At 43.9% G+C, this 19933-nt stretch overlaps 1 protein-coding gene across 2 annotated transcripts in view; it reads right to left on the reverse strand.

Annotated features, from left to right (window-relative positions):
* fhod1 (formin homology 2 domain containing 1) overlaps positions 1-19933 on the reverse strand; it is a 298364-nt gene that overhangs the window by 149001 nt on the left and 129430 nt on the right. For both annotated transcript variants that reach the window (XM_048605595.1, XM_048605594.1), the window contains exons 5-6: positions 5494-5599; positions 835-929 (exon numbers count right to left, since the gene is read on the reverse strand). In XM_048605595.1, coding sequence (XP_048461552.1) covers positions 835-929; positions 5494-5599 — 201 coding nt within the window. The remainder of the gene's footprint in view (positions 1-834; positions 930-5493; positions 5600-19933) is intronic.

Consider the following 19933-nt stretch of genomic DNA (forward strand, 5'->3'; position numbering starts at 1 on the left):
GTTGTGGCCTCCTCTACATCAGGGAAACCAAGCGGAAGCTTGGGGACTGCTTTGCAGAACACCTACGTCCAGTTCGCACTAAACAACTGCACCTCCCAGTCGCGAACCATTTCAACTCCCCCTCCCATTCCTCAGACGACATGTCCATCCTAGGCCTCCCTGCAGTGCCACAACGATGCTACCCAAAGGTTGCAGGAACAGCAATTCATATTCCGCTTGGGAACCCTGCAGCCCAATGGTATCAATGTGGACTTCACAAGCTTCAAAATCTCCCCTCTCCCTACCGCATCCCAAAACCAGCCCAGCTTGTCCCCACCTCCCTAACCTGTCCTTCCTCCCACCTATCCCCTCCTCCCACCTCAAGCCCCACCCCCATCTCCTACCTACTAACCTCATCCCACCCCCTTGACCTGTCCGTCCTCCCTGGACTGACCTATCTCCTCCCTACCTCCCCACCTACACTCACCTTTACTGGCTCCATCCCTGCCTCTTTGACCTGTCTGTCTCCTCTCCACCTATCTTCTCCTCTATCCATCTTCTATCCGCCTCCCCCTCTCTCCCTATTTATTTCAGAACCCCCTTCCCCTCCCCCATTTCTAAAGAAGGGTGTAGGCCCGAAACGTCAGCCTTCCTGCTCCTCTGATGCTGCTCGGCCTGCTGTGTTCATCCAGCTCTACACCTTGTTATCTCAGATTCTCCAGCATCTGCAGTTCCTACTATCTCTCTCCAACTGCAATACCCTTCTGCGGGTCCGGTGAAGAGCAATCCTGCTCCAAACTTTTGAATTCACGCGAAAATAAATGCCGTCATCATAAGATAGGGAGCCCGACTCACCATGCTGCCAGTTAGTGAGTACAGCCACTGTACTGTCTCATTATGACCGATGACGCCATTCATTCCATCCACAAACAGCATTATCTGGCTCAAAGCTGTGAATGAAATTAAAGAGACTATTAGATGTGGTGTTTCAAACAACCTTCCTCAAATTTGGAACTGGTACTCAAAGCCAAAATCACTGCAGCTGCTGAAAAATTGTTACGAAAACAAAGTATTAGCAAAACTCCACATGTCAAGTAGCATCTGTGAGGAAACTGAGAAGTTAGTGTTTCGAGTGTGAGTTGTTTATTCAAATAATAGCTATATCTCAAGTTCCATTTTCAAACAACAAACAGATCATGCTAGTTAAATGTTTTATACTTTATGAATTTTTTTAAACCTATCTTTCTAATCAATCTGTTCAATGATGTTATCAGACATCTCTGGAGCAGGTGGGACTTGAACCCAGCTCTCCCAGTCCAGGGGTAGTGACACTACCACTACACCACAAGAACTATTACCAGATCATATTGGTTAATTTGGGTAAAGAATGGGGCATATTTAGGGACCCAAAGGAAATCTTCGTACAGAGATTGAGGACATACTTAACATATTAACTACATACTTTATATCTGTCTTTGCAAAAGAAGTGGATGCTATGAAGCCCACTTTCGATGAGGAGAGAGAACTTATTGACACAATGATAATAAAGAGGACACACTAGAAAAATAAGCATTACTGAAAAAGTCAGTAAGTCACCTGGTCCTGATGGAATGTTCCCTCAGTTACTGAAGAAGTAAAAAGACAGAAATAACTGAGGTATTGGTCCTGATCTCTCAATCCTCAATGTATAAGGAAGTAATGTTGGAGCACTGGAGAGTTACTCATTCAAAACTGTGGAGAGGGACAGTGAAGAAATGACAGGCCTCATATCAATGGTGGGAAATTTATTATCAGGAAGAAAAGAAACTTTTATTTGGAAACACGGGGATTAATCAGGGAGAGTCATGGGGTGATTAATGAAACCTTCAGGCTGAATAAATAGGAACAAACCATGACTTTGATCTGTCAATACCCAGGAATTACAGTGTGAAAATCATCGACATCAGATCTAGAGAAAAGATGGACAATTGTTGGGTCTGGCAGTTGCTACATGAAATGGTGTTGAAGTAGATATTTAACTCCATGTGGGAGTAGGCACAGAGTCAGATGGGCATGAAAACTCAAAACATCAGTGAGCATGCCAGTTTTCCAGCACCCGTGCCAGACCATTTTCCCGGGAGGTGGGAATGGGGAGTCAATGGAACTACCTAGCCTTGGGCAGCGGGAGCTAACTGAGTGCTTCAAGGCCAATTAGCAAAGGCCATTGGAATTCCCCAGTCAGCCTTCAGGCTGTAGGAGGGTTTGGGTGATAAGACTAGCTGACTGTGGCAGTCCACCCAGTGGCGAATCAGGGGCCAGTGCTCCAGTCCCCTATTTGCCCCTCCACAACCACAGGCTGCCCTCTGGAAGGGCCATCTCCTTCCAAGTTGGGTGTGGACCTCCTATTACCCCTTCAGCCTTGATTTGGCAGTGAGCCAGCCTTGGGGCTACTATTTGGCTAACTCAGGGTGTGGGGGAAGCACCACAAGGTGATTGTTCTTGCAATCCATGGTTTGTGACCACTGAGGCATATACGTGAGGGTGAAGAACTGACAGGATAGTGGACAAAAAAAGCAGCAAGCAACTTGTACAAAAAGCCAGGACCAACGGGATGGAGGGAATGGCCTATTCTGTAATGATGTTATGATGTAAGGTGGTTATAGACAGTCGAGCAGCAGAAAGGAAATAGTGGACAAATCTCGCAGACAAGCCAATGAGATATCAACTGCAAAATGTTGGTACTGAAATCATTTATTTCTCTAATGTGTTTAGAGGTAAGGAACGGTTCCTCACACAACACATTAACCCAGAAGCCATCTCTACATCACCCTGCTCTGGGTCATGACGCAGACAGTGTAAGTGTTCCATAGATAAGATCTGTGAAAGGTGGGCTAATGAATTGCTAAATTCAACATTATAACAAAACTATAACGAGAAAAAACTTTAAAATGTGAATCAGAAGAATTAAATTCCAAGAAGGAAAAACTAACATGCAGAGTTGTAAATTTTCAATGGGAAATATTTGATCTGGAGCTAGAAACACACAATGGAGGAGACAGGGAGAAAACAGTAGGAAGAGAAGGCTGGAGGTTCCCACGTGGACAAAGATTTAATCAAACATAACATTTTTACTTAAAAATTAGTATTTACCGAGTCTAAAAATGAAAGTCAAGGCAAATACTTGTAGAAGACTACAAAAAAAGGAAAATCCAAGATATAAGGTCAGCAGAATAACACAAAGAGCAGCAAAATGGCTCTGCATTGGCACATCCATCGGTCACCCAGGTTTTGAAAGGTTATGAAGCTGGTGAGCCTGCAAAAGGGACTGAGGGAATGGCCTCTTCAAAGTAAATACAGAGCTATGCAGTGTTAGAACACCAGAGGGAGCTGTAGGATGGTGTTCAAAGAGCACATTTTGGAAAAAGAAGGGATCGAGCGGGAGACTGTGGTTCACGCCTGCAAATCTTGGGCTGGGAGGAGACAAAGACAGGAACCCAAACCCATACAACAGGTCCAGTTTTCAAATGGAAACTGATGGCCAATTCAAACAATTTCTTCCCGTTGATTGACGGGGGATGGTGTTTATTTCAATGTTTTCTTTTATTTAGATTGCAAGTTATTTAACCCTCAAAATGCATCCCTGTGCTTGGACTTTCCCCGGTCTGTTTGCATTTTATTTAATTTTGCTAAACCAATCTATTAAACTTTGAAAAAACTGATTGCACACCTACTGATTTTGTTTTGCTTAAAAAAGCATTCCTCATCTTTCAATCTTTAAGCTTGAAGGAGGGTTCTCCAAAATCTCGCAAATAAAAAAGGCAAAGAAACATACCCATTGAAAATACAAGGAAAACCTGGGAATACATGTTTAAAATTAAAAGAAAACATGATAGCAAGGCAGATTTGTTGGGCCCAGTGCCTGTTCCAAATCTGAAACGTTGTCATGACTTATTAGGAGAACCTAACTATATACAGAATTCAGATTGGCTTCAACCTAATATAAACGCTGATGGACATTGAGTACAGAAGTCCATAACTTGTCTTCCTGATATATGGATATGAGCATCACACATCAGAGATTCACACTAGAGTGAGATACTACCTGTGGTTCTCCCATCTGGTCTCCAAGTTCATTCTGATAGGTTAAAAAAAACTCCCAATCTTAACAATCACAATTAGGGTAAAACTGGAGAACCAAGGAAGAACATAAAATAAATCATTCAGAAACAAAAATAGAAAATGCTGGAAAAGCTCAGCAGGTCTCTGTGGAGAGAAATTAGAGTTAATGCTTTGGGTCCAGTGATCCATCCTCAGAACTGATGGTAGCTAGGAAAAGGTTTTTATGCAGAACATAGGGTGTGGGGAGGGGTGTAAGAAGTAAACGATAGATGGAGATAGAGTTCAAACAGACAGAAGAACAGTTGGAAAGACAAAAGGAGTGGATAATGATCAGCCCAGGAGAATGAAAAGCTATTAATGGGGACTGTTAGTGGTTTACAATGAGTTGTGTGTAATTGCAGACCATGTGATAACAAGGCCTGGTGTATGGGGTTGGGGTAATGATATGGGAGAAGGTGCCTCAAATTGTTGAACTCAATATTGAGTCCAGAAGGCTGTAGAGTTCCCAAGTGGGAAATGAGGTGCTGTTCTTGCAGCTTGAGCTTCGCTTCACGGGAGCACTGCAGCAAGCCTGAGGCATAGAGGTTTGCCAGGGAGCAAGGTGGTGTGTTGAAGCGGCAGGCAATTGGAAGCTAAAGGTCTTTTTTGCGGACAGAACATAGGTGTTCTGCGAAGCGGTCACCCAGTCTATGCTTCGTTTCTCCAATGTAGAGGACATTTAGCTCAGCTTTGCAAACTATGTAACTTCAGAACAAAACTCATATCTCCAGATCAAATATTAACCCTTGACAACATTAAGTCCAACTAGAAAATCTGGACTGGTAAAGAAAATGGCTGCCCATGTGATTTGAAGCAGGCAATCCTTCAATAAGCCTTTTTGTCCATCTACATTTAAACAGGAGGGCAAGCTGGGGATTTCCTTTATCAAAACTGTGTGTGCTGCTCATCACTTCTCATTGTGAGTGCACCCAAAAACAAAATCAGGCTGCATACAGAGAGCTGCTATATTCACTGAACAGGATCCATCAGGAGCAGTGAAGAGTTATGGATTGGAGCTGGGAGGCTGAAAGGGTCATATTTTGATGTTACTTACCCTTCTATCACCCAACCTCCCACAGAAGACACTTACACCAACAAGTTGCCCCAAATGCTCAGATCACCAGGTCAATGTCTTGTGGGACAATCACTATCAGAGGGCACAGATTACAATTCCATTTACAGTTCGGGCTAAATGAGAAGGTTTCAGGTTCCTCAACAGGCACAGATGATAAATACTAAGAAGCATCTAAATTTAAACTGAATCCCAGTTTATGCTTACATCTAGATTCCTTCTCTTAGAAAATGTGATCCGATTGTGAAATGATAGTGCAGCAATGATCTGCAGTGTATTGAAGCAGAGACAGGATACTCACGAACCTCGCAGGATGTAGTTCTGGTAGTTCTGGTCAGCCTCAGCTCCCACTTTGATTAGACACGTCAATCCTTCAGCATTTACAAACTCAGGCACCAGGTCTTTGTCATCCTACAGAGGAAGGTGGTATATTAGCCAGGGAGTAACAGACTATCAGATTCGCAGCAGTCACAACGACCCTCACAGTGATGGAAATTGACAGGTTTTAGGAGCAGGAATTACACGGACTTCCACCACTGCAAGAGAAATTCACCAAAAACAAACTGGCACGTTCTGGGTACAAGGGAGAACAGTGCAGAGTCTCTACTGTTCACTGAGGACCTCAACAAGAACTCACGGGGCCCACATATACAGCGGCAGATTCCTGGGGTCGTGCTGGTGACTGAGGTATTTTCTTGGGTCAGGCTTAGAGAAGGTAACTGAACAACAAGGACCTGTTATCTATCAGTACAGATGGTTTACAGTAAGTGCACAGAGCTCCATTTTCAGACTGAATTACAATGGGTTTGTGAGGCACCCTTGCCCTCCAGATCCAAGATTGATCGAAACAGCAGTCAGCACCAGGGACTGAGATTTCAGCTGGGTGGGCTCACATCCTGCTTTCAAAATAAAAGATCAAAGTCACTGCAACTATACAACGGCAGACAGATCAGGGACAGGAAGAGAAACACAGCAGGCCTTAGATAAAAGCTAGAAATTGAACTGTTATATCAGTCGTCATTTACAACAGCTAACGCTGTACGTGCATGCACAAAAACACATTTCTGAACATCTGCACATCTGACAGACTTGGGTGCTGCAGGTCCCTCAGGAAGCTGGAGTTGTATTGGTACATGCACCATTAAGTATTGTACCATAGCGCTCTGGATAGTGATGACAGAGGCTACAATGTTCTTTCCATCACATAGAGTCAGAGAGTCATACAGCACGTCCATGCTGACCAGGTTTCCTAAGCTGAACTTGTCGCATTTGCCTGTGTTTGGCCCATATCCCTCTAAACCTTTCCTATCCATGTATTTTTCCAAATGTCTTTTAAATGTTGTAATTGTACCCGCCTCCACCAATTCCTCTGGCAGCTCGTTCCATACACACACCACCATCTGCGTGAAAAAGTTCTCCCTCAGGTCCCTTCTAAACCATTCCCCTCCCACCTTAAACCTATGGCCTCTAGTTTTGGACTCCCCTACCGTTGGGGAAAACACCTTGGCTATTCACCTTATCTATGCCCCTCATAATTTTGTAAACGTCCACAAGGTCACCCCTCAGCCTGCTATGCTCCATGGAAAAAGTGCCAGCCCATTCAGCCTTTCTTTATAACTCAAATCTCTCAGTCTCAGCAACATCCTTGTAAATCTTTATTGTACCCTTAGCAGAGAAAAAGCTACCCTTAAATCCATTGGTGTGTGTTTTCAAACTTTTGTGTCTTCAGCCCAACAGAGGAGAGTGGAAGAGAGTATAACTGGGGTGGAGGGGTCTTTGATTATTTTGGCTGCTTTTCCAACACAATTAGTTTGTGAGGTAGAGGGGACAGGTTTGAGATAATGCAAAATAACTTTATGCCTGCACTTCTTGAGGGGCAACAGCACAACTTCTGCTTTGAAGCAGATTAATAAGGTGTGGATTTAAGAAACTTGATTTAGTAAGTACATTTTACTCGCTTCACTCGTTTGAATCTGCCACACATTAACTTCCAAACATTTCAGCGAAAGAACCTCGCGTAAAATACTTGTAGCATCTTTGACAATGTTGTCATGACTTTAATAAGAGGAGTGTGACCACTATTTGCTGAGTCATTACATAGGTGAAAAAGACTAATTTAATCACTGGGTTAATGGTTCATGGCTGACTGTCCCCACTGCATAAATGAAATGAAACTCATATCAGGTTTTATCAATAAACAAAAATAAAACCAAAGCTAGCTTTTAACAAGGGGAAAAATGGATTATTAATTATTGAGGTTCAAGTTTAAACTATGCCCACTTCAAATCCAAACACACACATTCATTCATAAATAGCATGGACAAGACAGGTGTAACTGACATTTTTACAGAAATATCACGAAAAATATAGACAAAAAAGGAACAATATTCATGGATCAAGAGTTCAAACCTCAAAGGGAAATGAGTTTCTCAAAATTCTTTTGGTTTATTGCAGTAATACCATATAGTTGTCAATTGCGGTGATCCTCAATTTAATAGCAAGACCTAGGTGTCGAGTTGAGTTTTTTTATTGCTGGTTATCTTCCACACTTTGAGAGAGAGATCACACTTGCTTCCAAGCTTTTAGAGATCTGTGTATAACCTGCTCTTTTCCCTCAGCTCTGTAACATAACAATGACTTGAAAACAATCCAAAAGCTGTTTGCATTTTTTTTCCCCAATGCAAAAGCACCAGATGCCTGTTTGACTCACAAAAGTATCAAACCCTCAGCAAAAGTGACATTCTCTCCTGTGAAACAAATGAGTGAGCACTGTACAGTTCCACTTTTGCTTCAAACTGGTTCTTCCTCCGCGACGCTGCAGTCCAAGCTTCTACTTTTCAGTTCACATTTCAAGTAAAATCATCGTGATCAGCAATTGCTCACTAACTAGTATGACTGTCCACCTAGGATATTCCTCATGGGTCCTGTGGATCATTGTGTGGCCCCGCTCCTCCAGCCTCATTTCCAATCGCACACTTGACAGGAGTTTCCAGGAGGTGGGATCGGTCCTTGGCCTTGAGATCACTGGCATCCCTTCCCCAATTCCTTCCCCGGGCTTCCTCAAAGAATTGTATCCCTTCCAACAGGAGCTTCCTCCAACTCAGTTTATTCTGAATGACCGCTTCTCCCCTTTTGACATCAATGTTGCATTTCTTGAGGAAAGTCTTCATGTCTTTCTCTTATTCAAGTGTCTTCCTTGAGCTGGGCAAAGAAAATTTGCTTTAGTAGTGGGAACTTGGGCATCTTAAGCATGTGGGAGACCAGCGGAGTTAGTTTTTGATTATCATGGCCTTGATACTGGTACAATTGGCTGCTTCAAGGACAATTACATTAGTACGACTATCCTCCCAGCTGATGCTCCCAAACAGCATTGGTGTTACTTCTCAAGGGTCTTGAGGTTGCATTCATATGTAGTCCAAGGTTCTTGAGTAGATCTGTAGCTCGGGTTGTGGATGCTGTGGTTGGTTCGCTCGCCAAGCTGGTTCGTTAGAATTAGATCCTATATACATACCACTGCAAAGAAAAACTGGAAATGAGGTAAATCAACTCCAATGGTCTTCAGAGTTTAAATACCAGGCAGGAAAACACAACAGCGCTACATTGGAAGCTGCACTGATGATGTTACCCACCAGGGTAATGAAAGGTCTGCGAACTAATGACCCAGCTCGGCAAGCTACCCAACCACATCATATGTAGTCCAATTTTTGGAGCTACAGAGAAGAATTGGAAAGGCGACTGCCTTACACACTAGGATCTTCGTTTCAGCATAATTGTCACGGTCATCAAAGATACTCAAACTTAGGTGTCTGAAGGTCGCACTAGCAGACTGGATGCAGTATTGAATTCTCACATCAATGTCAAACACAGATAAGGGTTAGCCTCCCAGATAAGGGAAATGTTCCACATTTGGGAAGATTTCTCCACTGATCCTTGATGGAGGGATGGACCGAAACTTGGCCTGGGATGGGTTGGTAAGGAATTTAAAAGTCTTCTGAAGATTAAAGCTGAGACCAATTGCATTGAGTAAGGCTTGAAGATTCTATTCCGAGAGAGCAGAGATGACATTGACCTCGCTTGCTTGCGGATGACAATGACATTTTCTTCTTGGATTTCAACCAACTGAGGTTGAAAAGTTTTCCATCTATCCTGTAGACAACATCCATACCACTGGGAAGCTTGTTCTTGCCAAGATGGAGAATGGTGGCAATGAAGATCTCAGCTACGTAATCTCAAATAAAATAGATGAAGTCCTTACAATGTATATACACAGGTTCTCCATAATGCATAAATGGAAACAGAAATTGTTGGAGGCACTCAGATCTGGCAGGTTTTGTTCTTTTCAGTTCTCCAGCATCTCCAGTTCTTTATTTATTGCACAGACAGACATTAGGTGGCACTCCAATTTAATTTATCATTAGGAACTGAAATTTGATTCCCTGGAAACATCACTTTTTAAGATGGTTACGACTCCAAATACAATAACTTGTTTATTCCTTTTAAATACACTGTGAATTACCACCTCTATGTTGAAAACTGTTGGCTTTTTTTTTTGAATAAAAGTCTTTGAACAGAGTCCGTTCCTGCAAAATTTCTACATGTTCAGTCAATTTTATAGACATAATCATTATTGTTTCTTCAACAGAAGCGCAGATCCAACTGTGTAAAGAGTTATACAACTGTGTTAATGACTGGAGTAGATACTCCTGACAATGCAACAATGACATCTGACTCGAAATGTATTTAATCAAAACTATGGCAGAGATAACATGCCTGAGCAAGACACAGTGCTTGGGCCTAATCACATATTCCTCCCTGTTCAGGTTAGCTGAGATCTGGCTCCCTGTACCTACTGGACACCGAGATGTTCAATCAGTTTACTGGACTGTACGCTGCTGAAATGGTCCATCTCATGATAGACATCATTAACTTGATTTCTTCCCCCACATTTCACAGCACGAGACACATTGTCATGTAAAAGCAAATCTTAAAGCTATTATTGAAAAGTGCAAGTGTGATTACTTCACACACAGACAAAATCTACTTTTCTTCTTGGAAAATGTAAACAGAACCATGTGCTCTGCACCTACAGCAATGTGATTGATTCTGAACTGCCCTATGGGCAATTAAGGATAGGTAATAAATGTTGCCTTAGCCAATGATACCCATATCCCATGAATGAATAAATGAATATAGATGCTCCAGTTGCAAAAGAAGAGAGGGTGAAAATTCTGTAGCGAATAACTCACCTCTTGTCTCCCCAATACTCAGCATTGGCCTAGTTTGGGTGCAACTCCAGCAACAATCATGTGTTCCACACCATCCAAGACACAGCAGCCTGCTTGACTCACGCCCCTTCCAACCCCTTCAGCATTCACTCTCTACACCACCAATGTACAGCATTACCACCTACAAGGCACACGACAGCAACTCACCTTCAACGGCATCTTCTAAACCCTGTGAACTGTACCATCTAGAAGGGTGAGGACAGCAGATGCATAGAAACATCAGCACCCTGCAATCTCCCCTCCAAGCCACACACTACCCTCACTTGGAACGTCCTTCACTTTCACTTGGTCAAAGTCCTGGAACTCCTTTGCAAGCAATACTGTGGACATTCCTATAGCCCAAGGACTGCAGCAGTTTAAGAAGGCAGCTCACCACCGCATTCTCAAAGGTAAAGAAGAAAGAGCAATAAATGCTGGGCAAGTCAGCAACATCTGTATCCAGTGGCTGAAAATAAAAAAAAAGGTACATTAATCAATAGTGCATCAGCACACTGGATAGATGAGGGTGTATTCACACAACTGGCTAATAATATATCTCAGGTAGTGGTGCAGAATGAGAGACCACATGACCATAAGATTCAGCGGCAGAGTTAGGCCATTCAGTCCATTGGGTCTGCTTCACCATTCAATCATGGCTGGTATGTTTCTCAACCTGTACTCCTGCCTTCTCCCTGTAACCCTCAATTCCCCCTTACTAATCAAGAACCTATGTAGCTCTGTCTCAAAGACATTCAATGACTCGATCTCCACAGCCCTCTATGGCAATGAGTTTAACCACCCTCTGGCTGAAGAAATTCCTCCTCATCTCAGTTCTAAAGGGTTGTCCCTTCACTCTGAAGCTCTGCCCTCAGGTTCTAGTCTCTCCCACTAGTGGAAACATCTTCTCCATGTCCATTCCATCCAGGCCTCTCAGTATTCTGTAAGTTTCAATCAGATCACTCCTGATCTTTAAAAAAACGCCAAGTACCAACCCAGAATCCACAACTGTTCTTCACATGACAAGTCTTCCATTGCTGGAATCATTCTTATATACCTCCGTTGCCCCGCCCCCTTCCATCAGCACATCCTTCCTTAGATACAGGGCCCAAAACTGCTCACAATATTCCCAATGAGGTCTGACCACAGCCTTATATAGCCTCAGCAGTACATTCCTGCTCTTGTATTCTAGTCCTGTCAAAATGAATGCCAACATTGCATTTGCCTTCCTAACTGCCAACTGAACCTGGATGCTAACATTAAGAGAATCCTGAACTAGGACTGCCAAGTCCCCTTTTGCTTCGGATTTCCGAAGCCTTTTCCCGTTTAGAAAATAGACTGTGTGCGCCTCTTGTCTTCCTTTGAAAGTGCACAACCTCACACTTTGCCATATTGCATTCCATCTGCCACTTCTTTGCCCACTCTCCTCGCCTGCTCAAGTCCTCCTGCAGACTCCCTGCTTCCTCAGCACTACCTGTCCCTCCACCTACCTTTGTGTCATCTGTAAACTTAGCAACAATGCCCTCGGTTCCTTCATCCAGATTGTTAACATATAATGTGAATAGTCCCAACACTGACACCTGCAGGACTCTACTAGTCACCAGCTGCCATCCTGAACAAGATCCCTTTATCTCCACTCTCTGACTTTAGCCACTCAGCCAATCCTCTGTCCAATCCAGTACCTTGCCCTGAACACCACGGGCTCATCTTATTTAGCAGCCTCCTGTGCAACACCTTGTCCAAAGGCCTTCCAAAAATCCAAATAGATCACGTCCACTGGCCTTCCTTTGTCTAACTTGCTCATTATCTCCTCAAAGAATTCTAAATTTGTCAGGCATGACCCCCCTGTTGATGAAGCCGTGCTGACTCAGCACTAGTTTACCATGTGCTTCTAAGTACTCCGCAATCTCATCCTTTGTAATGGACTCCAAAATCTTACCAATTACCAAGGTCAGGCTAACCAGCCTATAGTTTCCTGTCTTCTGTCTACCTCCCTTCTTAAACATGGCTGTTACGTTAGCTACTTTCCAGTCCTCTGGACTCTTGTTGACTCCAGTAATTCCTGAAGGATCACCACCAATGCCTCCATAATCTCCTCAGCTACTTCCTTCAAAACTCTGGGGTGTAGACCATCTGGTCCAAGTGATTTATCCATCTTCAGATCTTTCAGATTCTCCAGCCCCTTCTCCTTAGTGATGGTCCCTACAATCACATCTGCCCCTGGACTCTCAAAGTTCTGGTATGCTGCTGGTGTCTTCCACTGTGAAAACTGATGCAAAGTACTTATTCAGTTCCTCTGCCATTTCTTTGTTCACCATTACTACATCTCCAGCCTCATTTTCCAGCAGTCCAATGTCCACTCTTGCATCTTTCTTACCTTTTAGATATCTTAAGAAAACTCTTGCGATCTTCTTTTCTATTTCTAGCTCACTTACCCTCATATTTCATCTTCTACCCACACTATCACTTTTTTTAAAACCTGCCACCTGCCAATTTTTAAATAAATCCTCTGGCTTCCCACTAATCTTCACCACATTGAATGCTTTCTCTTTTTCTTTTATACTGTCCCTGAATTTCCTTGTTAGCCACGGTTGCCTCATCCTCTCGTTCGTTTGTTTCTTCTTCTTTGGGATGAATTTCTGCTGTGCCTCCTGAATTATCCCAAGAAACTCCAGCCATTGCTGCTGCACTAACTTCCCTGCTAGGCTGTCCTTCCAATCAACTCTGCCAGTTCTTCCCTCGTGTCTTTGTAGTTATCTTTACTCAAATGTAAAACCGCTACATCTGATTCCAGCTTCTCTCTCTCAAACTACAGGGTGAATTCTATCATGTTATAGTCACTGCCCCTTCAGGGTTCCTTCATTTTAAGCTCCCTAAACAAGTCTGCCTCATTGTACACCACCAAATCCAGAATTGCCCTTTCTCTAGTGGTCTCTAACACAAACTGCTCCAAAAAACCATTTTGTAGACGTCCCATGAATTCCTTTTCTTGAGATCACCTAGAAACCTGATTTTCCCGGTCCATTTGCATATTGAAGTCATCAATGATTACTGGAATAGTGCCTTTCTTACATGCCATTTCTACCTCCTGATTTATTTTCTTCCTCACATCCTGATAACTGTTGGGAGGCACAACTCCCATCAGGATCTTTTATTCCATTGCTGTTTCTCATCCCTACCCACACAGATTCTATACCTTTCTACACCCAATATCACTTCTTGCTATTGACTTAATTTCATTTCTTACTAACAAGGCAATCCCGTGTCTCTGCCCATCTGCGTGTCCTGTCAATAGGACGTGTATCCTTGGATATTTCGTTGCCAGCCCTGATCCCCTTGCAGCCACATCTCTGTGATGCCGACAACATCATACCTGCCAATTTCATTCTGAGCTACAAGCACATTTACCTTGTATTGTATACTGCGCGCATTTTCCCCTCAGGCCTGTGTTGACTGCTCTCCTTCTCACTTCTGTTCCCCTATCTGCTGTGTGTGCAGTTAGATTCCTGATTCTTCCCATACTCTCTGTGCTATTACTTCTTCTGGAAATTTTAATAAGCTCTGCTGAGTCCTCCCCCACTTCAACTTTTTCCATGCAATTGAATCCGTTCCCTGACAATTTAAATTAAAGCCCCAGTCACTGCCCTAGTTTTGTAACTCACCAGTAACCAGTCCCAGCATGATCCTAGTGGATCCCCGTCCCATCGGAACAGCTCCCTCCCTCCCCAGTACTGATTCCAATGTCCCATGTATTCAAACTTATTCTTCCCACACCAATCTTTGAGCTACATGTTTACCTCTGTAATCTTGTTGGCCAATTTGTGCCAATTTGCTCACGACTCAGGTGGTAATTCAGAGATTATTACCTTTTTGGTTCTGCTTTTCAATTTATCCCCTAGCTGCACAGCAGAACCTCTTTCCTCTTTCGACCTATATCATTGGTACCTATGTGGACCACAACAACAGGATCTTTCCCCTCCCACTCCAAGTTCCTCCACAGCCCAGATGAGATATCCTGAACCCAGGCAGCAAGCAGGTAGCCTTCAGGATTCTCGATCTGGCCTCAGAGAACAGTGTCCATTCCCCCGACTGTACTATCTCTGATTTCTCTTTTACATTTCTCTTTTTCTCCTCACTCTTAACTGCCTCCCTGTAGCATGGTGCAACGGAGAGTTTGCTCCATAATCGGGTCAACTGCCTGTCTTCGGCATTGCCAGATATTCAGCTCCACTGTAGTTAATGGAATTGAATGATCAATTGCTGCATATTATGGGCAGCCAAATAGATTCTGCCCATTTGTTACCATTCCCAAGGCCAGAGAGACTGACAACTAACAGTGTAATATGCTTTGAGGTGTTCAATGGTGCAATTGCATACATAACCATGATGAGGGAAACCAAACCATCTGAAATGAACAACTGACAAAACCCTCCCAGTGATAGAAATGTCATCTGGGAGTGAAGCTGAGCAGATTAGAGGTTCATTCCGGAGGAGTGGCAGAGAAATATGAGCCGAAATCATAGAATCACAGAATCCCTACAGTGTGGAAGCAGGCTATTTGGCCCATCGAGTCCACACTGACCATCCAAAGAGCATCCCAACTAAACCCACTCCCCTATCCCATCCCTGTAGCCCTGCATTTCCCATGGCTACATGGTACTTGCGTGCCAAATAGAATTAGCAGCAGGTGATAGATAGAACTTAGTGATGCCACAACTAGCGGATCATATCCAAGCTCTGCAATCTTGCACACACCCATTGTGAATGGTGGTGGACAATTAAACAACTCACAGGAGGAGGAGGCTCCACAAATATACCCATCCTCAATGATGGAAGAGCCCAGCACATCAGTGCAAAAGATAGGGCTGAAGCTTTCACAGCAATCTTCAGCCAGAAGTGCCGAGTGGATGATCCATCTCAGCCTCCTCTAGTCGTCCCCAGCATTACAGATACCAGTCTTCAGCCAATTCGATTCACTCCACGTGATATCAAGGAACGGTTAGAGACACTGGATATTGCAAAGACTATGGGCCCTCACGACATTCCAGCAATAGTACTGAAGACCTGTGCTCCAGAACATGCCGCTCCCCTAGCCAAGCTGTTCCAGTGCAGTTACAATGCTGGTATCTACCCGACAATATGAAAAATTGCCCAAGTATGTCCTGTACATAAAAGGCAGGACAAATCCAACCTGACCAATTACCACCTCATCAGTCTACTGTCAATCATCTGTAAAGTGATGGAAGGTGACATCAAGTGTTATCAAGAAGCACTTGCTCAGCAATAACCTGCTCAGTGACGCCCAGTTTGGATTCTGCCAGGGCCGCTCAGCTCCTGACCTCATTACAGCCTTGGTTCAAACATGGACAAAAGAGCTGAATTCCAGAGGTGAGGCGAGAGTGACAGCCCTTGACATCAAGGCTGCATTCAATCCAAGTCTGGCATCATGGAGCCTGGAAAAGCTGGAATCAGTGGGAATTTGGGGAAAAACTCTCCATTATGTAGAATCATACCTGACACATAGGAAGATGGAATAAAAACAGAAGTTGCTGGAAAAGCTCAGCAGGTCTAGCAGCATCTGTGAAGAAAATGTCAGAGTTAATGTTTTAGGTCCGGTGACTCTTCCTCAGAACTCAGAACATAGGAAGATGGTTGTGGCTGTTGGAGGTCAGTCATCTCAGCTCCAGGACATCTCTGCAGGAGTTCCTCAGGGTAGTGTCCTAGGCCCTAACATCTTCAGCTGCTTCATCGATGACCTTCCCTCCATCAGAAGGTCAGAAGTGGGGATGTTCACTGATGATGGTACAATGTTTAGCACCATTTGCAACTCCTCAGATACTGAAACAGTCCATGTCCAAATGCAACAAGATCTGGACAATATCCAGGCTTGGGCTGACAAATGGCAAGGATTATTTGCGCCACACAAGTGCCAGGCTATGACCATCACCAATAAGAGACAACCTAACCAGTGCCCACTACACTCAATGTTGTCTCCATCACTGAGATCCCCCATTATCAACATCCTTAACCTCAAATGGTTATCATTGAGCAGAAACTCAACTGGACTCACCACATACACACAGTGACTGCAACAACAGGTCAGAAGCTGGGAATACTGTGACAAGTAACAGACCTCCTGGCTCCCCAAAGCCTGTCCACCAGGTACAAGGCACAAGTCAGGAGTGTGGTGGAATACTCCCCACTTGCCTGGATGGGTGCAGCTCCAACAACACTCACGAAGCTTGATACCATTCAGGACAAAGCAGCCCGCTTGATTGGTACTACATTCACAAACATTCATTCTCTCCACCAGGAGCAGCAGTGTGTACTATCTACAAGATGCATTAAGAATTCACCAAAGATCCTCAGGCAGAACCTTCCAAACCCACAACCACTTCCATCTAGAAGAAGCAGATACATGGGAACTCCACCACTTTCAAGTTCCCCTCCAACCTAATCACTATTCTAACTTGGGAATATTTCACAGTTCCTTCACTGTCACTGGGTCAAAATCCTGGAATTCCCTCCCTAATGGCATTGTGGGTCAACGTACAGCAGGAGGAATGCAGCAGTTCAAGAAGGCATCTCACCACCACCTTCTCAAGGGCAACTAGGTACGGGCAATCAATGCTGCCTAGTTAGTGATGCCCACATCCCACACATGAATAAATAATACACCTAGCCTGCACATCCCTGGACACTACAGGGCAAGTTAGCATGGCCAATCCACCAAACCTGCACATTTTTGGACTGTGGGAAGAAACTGGAACACCTGGAGCAGATACAGGGAGAATGTGCAAACTCCACACGTACAGTCACCCAAGAGTGGAATTGAACTTGGGTCCCTGGTGCTGTGAGACAGCTGTACCTGCCACTGTGCCACCTTCTGGGAAAAGTGCCTGAAGTTAGATCTTCAACTCATCTCTTTCCTGATGTTGATAGACCCGATATTTTCTATTTTAATATCATCAGCCTGAGCCTTGTATCTCCCAGCAGAAGCTGGCAATTAAGAAAATGTTCCTCCTCTCTCCTTTCGGTTGGAACCCAGAAATGGCACAGAGTGTTCATGTGGGTTTCTAGAGGAGGACAAGAATGGAAGTGAATTGCTCAGGGGCTATGCAATACGATGGCTTTCGTTTTCAGCAAATAACAAGCTCCATCACATGCCCAAAGTAATGAGCTTTGTGTGTTGCAGCCAGCAACTGCAAAAGCCAGGGTCAGAGTACTTTCGAAACACATGATTTTACCTTCCCTAAAACTCAACAAACAGGAAGAAGTGGTTGTAGGTCCAAATGAATTCCAGATGAATACAGAATCTGCTGCTCTCTGCAGATATGTGGGATGACATGAGGGGAAGAAACAGCAGCCCTGCAGTTATGGGGGATTTTTCATTATGTCCCAATGTACAGGAAGTACTTTTGAAGAATAGCCATTGTTGTAATGACAGGAAAACACAACAGTAATCTAAACTGCATTGTGACAAATCACCTGATAACTTACTTTGAACGATATTGGTTGAGACATAAATGTCGAACCTCCCTGCTCCTGCTCGAAACGTGATGAGCAAATTTTTACAGTGCCCTGAAGGCATGAGGCAGGACCCTGCAGTTAGACTCAGATCCAAGTGATGAAACTTGTGCAAACCGTACAGTCAATTTCAAACACGTAGCTCATCTGGTGTTCCTGGTTGGTGTGCGGTGATCAATACAAAGTGAATAATTAAATGAGGAGTTCACATCAAATAACAACAGTCCATGGATACTATGCCCAGTCAACAATTCAAAGCTTTGCCATGTAGTGCCGCGAACTCAACATAGGAGCCCACTGTCTGCTACACAACTGACAGCAAACAAAAAACACTCTGAGATTGACACGGGGATTAATCTTCCTGTCCCCCATTTAGCAACTGGGCCAGAACATGTTGGAACAAAGAAAAATCTCTTTCAGAAATTGTCTCAGTCCCTTCCTGTACTGAATTGTTACACTCTCAGCCTTTACTTTATCTGATATGGGCTGGAGAAATAGTTGTCAAACTGGTTCAGGAGGTGAACGTCTCAGAACAATTATCCCATCAATCCTGAGCATGAAGCAACATCTCTGTTTGATATGGAGATGACTAGACGCTAAGTTACAGTTTTTCTATTCATGACGGTGAGAGTCCATGCCCACATTCCATCAGTCCAGTCAGGGGAGACACCACATAATTTGTCTGATTAACTTGGAACAAATTCAAGGTGGCATGCTAAGTACTTTACCGTACAAAACAATGACAGAACTGTCTCACAGTGTAAACAAAAACCTGACGCAGTGCTTACAGCTGCATGAAGAACCCATTCCTCTCCCTTTGCTTTGTTTCCAGAGCAGGATAGCAGGGAGAGCCACTGCAGTAACCAGCATCCTGTCCAGACACAGCAGCAAGCTGCAGACAGAAAAATACGCAGGAGCAACAAGGTCAAAAGGAGGTGGGAAAGGGGATAGACAAAGGAGAAAACTTTCATTTTACTTAACTCCACTTCAAGGTACCCGTGCAACATTTTCTCTCTCTCTCTTTATAGAAATAATATATATTATTAGACAATGCTGCGCAGGTCCTGCTTGCAATGAGCCATGGTACTTACACAAACTTCTCCTCTCATAGAAGAAGGGGCAAGCAAGAGAGTGAAAGCGAAAGGACAGCACAATAAAGGGCACCACAGCAGTTCATTGCTACCTCGCAGGGACCCGGGTTCAATTCCAGCCTCGGACGATTGTCTGTGTAGAGTTTGCACATTCTCCCTGTGTCCGTGTGGCTTTCCTCTGGGTCCTCTGGTTTCTTTCAACAGTTCAAAGATGTGCACGTTAGGTGGATTGGCCATGTTACATTGCCCATAGTGTCCAGGGATATGCAGGCCAGGTCGGTTAGCCATGGTAAATGTGGTGTTGCAGGGACAGGGTAAGGGGGTGGGACTGGGTGGGATGCTCTTCGGAGGGTCAGTGCTGACATGATGATGCTTCCACACTGCAGGGGTTCTATGAACACAGTAAAGAGAAGGAGAGAGGATCTGACAAGAGTATCAGGGAGATGTGACTCGAGAGAGAAGCGGAATAATTTCTTTTACTGAAAGGGAATGGGGAATTGTTGCTGTTCTTGGGATTCACTGGATCACAGGAATACAAAATACATTGCATTAATCTTTAAATCTCATCGACTAACCCTAAAGCCTTGAACGCCAGAGAAAACAATAAAAAGGAGCTGGCACTGTTGAAAATTATCCCCAAAGTCACCTGGCCTACAAGTAGCTAAGCATAACAGGAAATTATAAAGTAGTGTTTAAATAATACAGCTGTAACTGTCTATCACACCATGAGCTGAACATGGAGATTCATCATTCGAAACATACAGCTCATAACAAGACCTTCAAGTGTCGCAGGGAGATGTGATTTGGTGTTAGAGATAGTAGGAACTGCAGATGCTGGAGAATCTGAGATAACAAGGTGTAGAGCT

Source organism: Rhincodon typus, chromosome 15 (genome assembly GCF_021869965.1).
Source record: "Rhincodon typus isolate 14 chromosome 15, sRhiTyp1.1, whole genome shotgun sequence".
Taxonomy (NCBI): domain Eukaryota; kingdom Metazoa; phylum Chordata; class Chondrichthyes; order Orectolobiformes; family Rhincodontidae; genus Rhincodon; species Rhincodon typus.